Source organism: Gossypium hirsutum, chromosome A09 (assembly GCF_007990345.1).
Source record: "Gossypium hirsutum isolate 1008001.06 chromosome A09, Gossypium_hirsutum_v2.1, whole genome shotgun sequence".
NCBI classification, from domain to species: Eukaryota; Viridiplantae; Streptophyta; class Magnoliopsida; order Malvales; family Malvaceae; genus Gossypium; species Gossypium hirsutum.
The window spans coordinates 69573160-69581016 of NC_053432.1; the positions used below are offsets into that span (position 1 = coordinate 69573160).

The window sequence follows — 7857 nt, forward strand, 5'->3', positions numbered from 1 at the left end:
TTAATCTATAATATCACATTTATCCTACTAACTCATCACATTATTCATACGGGTCCAAAAATCATATTTTTACAAATTTGCATTTTGACCTCTAAACTTTTGCATATTTGCACTTTTCCCTAAGGCTTGAAAATTAAATTTCATCCTATTTTCTTATTTTTATGACATTCTGATCATTTTTCCCTTCTATGGAAACCTCAAATTCTCACTCTAACATGTCCTTATGAACATTAGATATTTTTACCGATTATGTCATTTTACTCGTTTTCACGTAAAATCGCTTAGCAAAAGTTGTTTAACACAATTTCAAGCTTTATATTCTACCATTAAACATAAAAATACATGCATATCATTTATGGGTAAATTTTTAAACACAAACCCTAGCTCAAATAATTGGTAGAAATAGCTAGGACATGTTACTGAGACTTTAAAAATGTAAAGAACATTAAAAACGGGGCACGAGATCACTTACAAATGAGCTTGGAAAGCTTGAAAACCTAGCCATAGTGTTTTTCATGAGACATTAGGCCATGAGGAAGAAGATGAGCAAATTTGACTTATTTTGGCATTTTTAATTCATTTAATTATCAATTTACTAAAATGCCCTTAATGAAAAACTTTTAAAAACCTATCATACTATGTCCATTTTTGTCCACTAACTTAAAAATGGTCTAATTACCATTTAAGGACCTTTAATTTAAAAACTCATAACAATTAGACACTTCTAATATGTAGAACTCAACTTTTGCACTTTTTACAATTTAGTCCTTTTGACCAAATTAAGTACCCAAATGTCGAAATTTTCGAACGAAATTTTCACGAAATCATTCTGTGAAATTGTAAACCATAAAAATATAATAAAAATGAAATTTTCCTCATCGGATTTGTGGTCCCGAAACCACTGTTCTGACTAGGCCCAAAATCAGGATGTTACAATGAGAGTTGGCTTAATTTGGTGAATTTGGTTATGAGCATATATGTGCATATATGGTTGATATTTTGAGTTCATGGATGGATATGTGAATGGTTTATATTATGAGGCTTGTGGACATTGATATAGTAAATGTTAATTGGTTGGTATTAGATTTGAATTGTGCTTATGAATTGGTGCAAAATGATAAATGTTTGGTAAAGGCTTAGTTAGTTGATTTGTATATGTGTTTTGGTATGTTTTGATTGAGTAAAATATAAGTTATAAGCATGTTGGTTGTTAGTATTGGAAATGATATGAATTAGCCTTGATTGTGGCTAAATTAGATGTTCATTTATCTTTTGAATTGGTGCCATTTGGGTTGTGTAGGTACATGTAAATTTGGGTGGCAAAATGGCTTGGTAAATAGCCTATTTCTGTTCACACGGGCGGAAACATGGGCATGTGTCTCAGCTATGTGTGATACACGGTCAAGTATACGGCTGTGTGTCCACTGGTGTTGATTTTAAAATTAAGTCAGTATGCTCTACACGGCCTTACACACGGGCGTGTGACAGGTTTGGCACGATCTGGCACACGGGCGAGTGTGGCCATTTTTAGGGCACATGGGTGTGTGTGTTGGCCGTGTGACCCAAGTCAGAGAGTTATACGGGATCGGGCACGGGTTGGGACATGGCCATGTGCTCCCATTTCGAATGTCCACATGACCTATGATACGGGCATGTCTGGTGGCCGTGTGAGACACACGGCCTGGCCACATGGGCATGTGTCCCCTGTTTTGAGAAATTTTTTCAAAGTTCGTGAAAGTTCGTGAAAGTACCTTAAGTTATCGGTTTAGTCCCGAACTACTCCTAATACATGTCTAGGGCCTCGTAGGCTCGTAATAGGGACAATTTGATTGAGATTAATTGATGAATGTATGAAATGATATAAGTATGTGAAAAGCATGTATAATTGTATTTTAAGTCCGATAATGCTCCGTAAACCTATTATGGCGTTGAATATGGGTGAGGGGTGTTACAAAAATCATAAGAATCGGTTATTGTGAACCTTGAGGGTCGACATGAAAATGAAATGAATTAATTGATTCGAGGATTATCAAATAGAAAAGTGAATAGATAGTAAGAATTGAAATGAAATGATAATGTTATATTACTATAATATATAACTTAATATGTATATAAATTTGGTCAAATGAGATCATGTATAATCTTGGTATTTGACATGAATGGTAAATGAATTGGTTGAATCTAGAGCATGTTTTGATTGTGTTCATATTTTTAATGTCATTGTTTTATTAACTTGAATCATGAAAGTATTATTGAGTTTTATCACTAAGTGCATGGTTTGTCTATTTTCATGCACAAGTGTTGGTAAATCTCAAAGTTCCAAGAAGTTAATCAACATCCAATCCACAACTCTCAACTCAGCAATGTTTGTATAACCTCCTTATATTTCGATGACTAGCATGTACCTAAATTTTGAGTTGATTTTGTATAGTGAATGATTATTTTGATAATTTTATATATTATAAATTGAGAGTGGTTGAAATTGATTCTTGCAGTATGGGTTTTGTGTGGGTTTATTTTTACAGGCACATACTCCTCAAAACAGTGGCACGTGAATGATCATGTTAAGAAAGGATCTGCCACCAAATGCTTGCTGAGATGAAATTTTAGGCCGATGATGTTGCCAGCATTTTTGTTCCTCGAGGAACTTTGAAATGCTAAAATCTGGTTGTGTCATTTGCATTGAAACAAAGAGCGAACACTACAGCAAAACAAGTTTTTAGAGGCGCTTTTTAGGCCTTTAGCGGCTTTTTTTGGGCTTTTAGCGGCGTTTTGATAAGCGCTACAAAAAATGCCGCTAAATTTTGTAGTGTTTATGTGGAAAAACGCCACTATAGAACATGACCCTTAGCGGCGCTTCTCTCACAAATGCCGCTAAAGAACATGACCTTTAGCGCGCTTCTCCCAAAAATGCCGCTAAAGAACATGACCTTTAGCGGCACTTCTCCCTCAAATGCCGCTAAAGAACATGACCTTTAGTGGCGCTTCTCCCACAAACGCTGCTAAAGGTTATTAAAAATAAAATATTATAAAGAGAGCATATATCAAAGGGAAGCATGTAATAGAATTATTATCACATCACACACAACAAGCATTAATTGGATAACAATTTATATACAAATCCATTCCTATCCTTCTACCCACTTAAGCAAATCCTTTAGCATTACTTTGATAACAGTTCCTATACAATTCCATTTATGTTTCAGGGGCATAAGTAACTTCCGTTTGATTGTAATAATTAGCCCATTGCTTGTAACGCTACTGATATGAACTCTGCAAAGATATGAATGTCATGCAAATCAACTGAAAGTAGCTTGTAGTGTTCACTGAGCACTTCTCCATTCTCTGCAAAGATATGAACTCTGTATCATTCTACAAAGAAGCATGTGCCAAAATGCACCAAAAGTAAGATACTATAAAGTACAATAAGCTAGCTTTGTGATTCCTTCAATCAAAAGTTTGTTGATGCACAATGAACTATAATATATAAAATCTGCCATCAAATCCTCAAAACATCTACTAGATGCAATGGACAAATGACTTCCCAAAAAAAATATTTAACAAACAAATAGAAACTCAACCAAATATGAGCTATTCACAGAACGGTGGAAAGGGACCATTTTCTGCTTCATGTTTTGCATGGCATCTCTAATGTTAAAGTTTATGTACAATGGAAAAAGCACTATTGGTTATAGCACTAAGCATCCACATAAACCAGAAAAAGAAAAATGGGAATTTGATAAATAAAATCAATAATAGCAGCAATTTGTCATACAATAACCCAGTAGCTAGGGCAACTTACCTCGCAAGATTGATGCTGTTGCACCAATTTTGTCCCTCAACTGACTGTAGGATTCAATAAGGGAAGCCTTTTTGCTGGTTACCTAAAGTAAGAAATCACCGTTTAAAGCACAGTATTGCACAAATCAATTGCAATCATAAATTAAAAAATGCACCTCTTTAAAATCCAGTTCCACGTATAGATACGGTGCTTTTCCCTCATCCTGTGAATGAAAGAAAAAAAAAGCACAGTTAAACTTGTTAATATTCAGGCTTCCACAAGGTAAATCAAATTTTTCAAGAACTACACAAAATACGCAGCAAAAATACAAGGGAACATGCATTTTCTCTAGATAATTATTGAAAAATATACAAAGCAGATAACTAATGCCAGCAAATAGAAACATAAAACTTAAGCTACAAGTGTTCAACACAAGTTAAACAGTAAAGGTAGAAATTTCATAAGTCTGTATTATGTTATGAGTTTATCCAACTCACAAGAAAAATCAGGCACCTGCAATTGAAAATTGGTGGTATCAAATCCAGCACCAAGCGATAGTATCTGCCTCTTTGTTTTACCCTTTTCAATATTAGATCCCTCACAATCAAGAAACTGATATAGAAGCTTCCCAAAAGCAGCCCAACGTGTAAAATAACCTAAAATACACAGCCAAATAAAACAAAAAGAAAGAATAACAATCCATTAGATTAAATTCATTAAAAAATAATAATTCGTTAGATTAAATTCATTAAAAAAACAATTCATTAGATTAGATTCATTAAAAAAAGAATAACAATCCATAAAGATTAAATTTGTTAAAAAATCGCAAAGAAATCCAAATGATTCAAAACTTACCATGGTTAATAACAGGAGATCTCCTCACAGGTCTTCTAACAAACAAATGGATGTAGTCATCTTTCATGTATCCCTTTTTAACACATGACCTTTAAATACACAGTGTGGAAGAAGTGAGAAATAAAATGCCAAATGATGCCTCTCAGCTTTTTGAATGAGTTAAATATACTTCTTTTCAGATTACTATGTATAGAAAAGAATCCACTTACAGTACTGCAAAACTAAATTAGTTCTACACATTTTGATATCATTTTATAGGATTAATATACTATTTCACAAACCAATAGTTGGATTTACAAATATAATTGGAGTCCTCATGTAAGTAAAATTTCAAATCTATCCTACATCTCTATCATATCAATCCAGAATACGATTTTTCATTATTAAACTTTTTTGCATCCAACCAATTATACATCCTAAAAACATTCAAAACTAACATAAAATATAAACTAGTATATGTGATAGCCTATTATCCATAGGCAGGATCTTGTAGTATCCAACATCTATGCACCTTAAATGTTTAATGAAATGGAAGAATTGAATTACACAACTAATTATAAAGCATTGAACATGAAACATAGCACACCAATATTATAATTATATATAGGTGGTACCTGGAGCAAGTGGAAACAGAGGGAAGATAAGGAGAAAGATCAAAGAGCTGAAGAATAGGATGGAACTTCTCTTTGGATTGGCAAAGCTATATGATGACAAAAATCTTCCCCAAAATATTGATTTAACATATTGATATTTCAATATATTATTTTTCCCCAAAATTCTTCCCCAAAATAAATGAATGAATTAAAGAAATGATAAGCGAAAAGAGTTTTCAATTAACATAACTTATAGAAATTACGAAATGAAACAATCTTTTGCACAAGCTCCATATGACAAGGAGAAAGCTATACGTTTATGTGAAATGAAACAATCTATTGCACAAGCTCCAGTAGATCTTCAATTGCAGCCTCTTCACTCTGCATTAGCAAGAAAGTAAATAACATTAACATCCAGATTAATGTCTCGCCATTAAAGATAACCCTACATTACATAACTCATAGAAACTATGAATTGTCTAAAGATTCCTTATATTTCTAACCTGTCGCTTCCCATACTCTTGTGCAATTTCTCCAGCCAAGTTCCTGAGAACAACAATGAAGTGAGAACAAATTTATTCTAGTTATATGTCAACACGAACATGAAACCAATATGTTTATTATAGATTGAAAAATAAAGAAGAAGTAAATTAGTTCCAAAAATAAATTCGCATAGGTGATCTTCTGGTTACAAATTCTAAGTCGGAGCACCAACACAAAGTGGAACTTGAAACCAATATACCAACAAACACAAAAACATTAACACAATCTAAAACCACTCATAAGTTTGACCAGATATAGCTGATGAAGAACTGCTAATACAAAATTTTCACAAAAAGTAGAGTAAATTAGCATGTTATCAAGTCGGACAATGCTCACCTCACATACTCATGCTCTCAGGGCCTACTTTCTGTAACCCAGGATCGGAACCCTGAACTCTCTCTACATATAGCTCCAACTGTTGTTTCAAAGCCAAATCCTCCGCCGACTGCATAAAAAAAAGCCAAGTGTTAAAAAAATCAATACAGTTAACCAAAAAAGCTAAATCCCAAAAAGCCACTCACCAGATCCTCATCATCTTTCTTCTTTTGGTCCTCAGCTGTACAGATCTTAGGAGGATCCGAAGTAGCTACAGGACGGCTTCAGCATATGAGATCGAAAGACATGATTCCCTTCCCCCCCGATAGAAGCAAAAGGAAGAGGCTAGGGTTTTAATTTAACGTTGAAAACGAAATTGGAACAGTCAAATTGCACGCCACGTCTTGATGTACGTGATAATTTTTATATTTATGATTGATCGCACTTGAAAACTAACTATTACCACGATAAAGGCAAGTGCACTTATTGAACAGTAGTATAGCTTATAGCAAGACCGGAATGTCGAACCCACAGGAACTAAAAGTACTAGTATTAACCTTCTTTTTATTATCTAGCCTAAAAATAAAGGGATTTGTTTTATCTAAACTAATTAACTAAACTAAGAATGCACAGGAAGTAAATTGAGGAAATACTTTTGGAAAAACTGATTGATTTAGACAATACCCAAGGAAGAATCCACCTAGACTTCACTTATTATTTGACTCTGAACTAGACGATTTATTCACTTGACTCGATCCGTAGAAATCCCTAATTTATATTATTATCTCTCTCGAGACTAACAACGTCTAACCCTAGGTTGATTAATTGAAATCTCTTTCTAATTAAAACCCTTAGTGTTGCATTAACTCGATCTATGGAGTCCCTTATTAGGTTTGACCCTAATCCGGTAGATTTATGTTGCCCTATGTCTAGGGGTGTAATCAAATTCGCTTAATTATGCTAGATCTTCTCTTAGACAGGGACTTTTGCTCCTCTGAATAAGCACATCAATACTTGAATCAATATCCTGGAATGTTAAAGCAAGAATTAAGAACACATAATTAAGAACAAATCAAGTATTTATCATATAATTCAGAAAATATTAACAAGATCCGTCTTAGGTTTCATCTCCCTTAGGTATTTAGGGAATTCAGTTCATATGTGTAAAAGAAAACATCTCAGAAGAATAATAATAACAAAACATAAAGAAACCCAAAAACCCCTGAAGGAAATTGAAGGGAGATCTTCAGTCTTGAAGGAGAATCTGGCTTCTGAGATGGATCAATCGGTTTTCTTCGAGTAATTCTTTGCCTTCCACTCCGTGTGTTCACCTTTAAGTGCCTCCTCGGGTGTTTATATAGGCTTTTGAATGCTTCAAAACCCTCAAAAGTGACCTTTTCCGAGTAGAACTAGACTTGGGCTCGACAGGGACACGGCCGTGTGCCACGCCCGTGTGGGGTGGCTTAGGCCGTGTTAAAGTCTGCTAAATAGACACGGGTGTGTGGTCTACCCGTGTGAGGAAGTCCAGGCTGTGTTGATTTCCCACGTTGACTCATTTTCTCCGTTTTTGGCCCTTTTCTTGCTCTTTTTACTTTCCTATGCTCACCTAAGTATAAAACATGAAATCAAAGGATTAGGAGCATCAAATTCCACAAATCTAATGATAATTCATCCAAAAATGTGCTAAGCATGGGGTAAAAATATGTATAAATTACGACTTATCACATCTCTTCCGTTGGCTGAGATTAAAGGTAGGTAGGCATGAAATCT

At 34.3% G+C, this 7857-nt stretch overlaps 1 protein-coding gene across 4 annotated transcripts; it reads right to left on the reverse strand.

Moving 5' to 3' along the window:
• Positions 1–3042: 3042 nt before the first annotated feature.
• Positions 3043–6489, reverse strand: LOC107889360 (leucine carboxyl methyltransferase 1 homolog). Of its 4 annotated transcripts, none has more exons than XM_016813752.2 (9): positions 6294–6489; positions 6109–6217; positions 5733–5775; positions 5545–5610; positions 4637–4725; positions 4295–4437; positions 3957–4004; positions 3803–3884; positions 3043–3345 (listed from the first exon to the last, which is right to left on the reverse strand). In XM_016813752.2, exons 5-9 carry the CDS (start codon positions 4701–4703, stop codon positions 3239–3241), a joined length of 447 nt encoding a protein of 148 aa, XP_016669241.1. In that variant the 5' UTR covers positions 4704–4725; positions 5545–5610; positions 5733–5775; positions 6109–6217; positions 6294–6489; the 3' UTR covers positions 3043–3238. The 4 variants fall into 4 exon arrangements, with proteins under 4 accessions (XP_016669241.1, XP_016669243.1, XP_016669239.1 ...); XM_016813754.2 differs by having other exon boundaries at positions 4279–4437; positions 6294–6483; XM_016813750.2 differs by having other exon boundaries at positions 5251–5610; positions 6294–6483.
• Between the last annotated feature and the right edge of the window lie 1368 nt (positions 6490–7857).

Excerpts from the sequence above, each read along its gene's own strand:
- LOC107889360 (XM_016813752.2), bottom strand. The coding sequence starts at position 4,703 with ATGAAAGATGACTACATCCATTTGTTTGTTAGAAGACCTGTGAGGAGA. Across the intron at positions 4,438-4,636 it reads ATCTCCTGTTATTAACCATG|GTTATTTTACACGTTGGGCT; the intron begins GTAAGTTTTGAA and ends TGTGTATTTTAG. Across the intron at positions 4,005-4,294 it reads CCACCAATTTTCAATTGCAG|GATGAGGGAAAAGCACCGTA; the intron begins GTGCCTGATTTT and ends TTTCATTCACAG.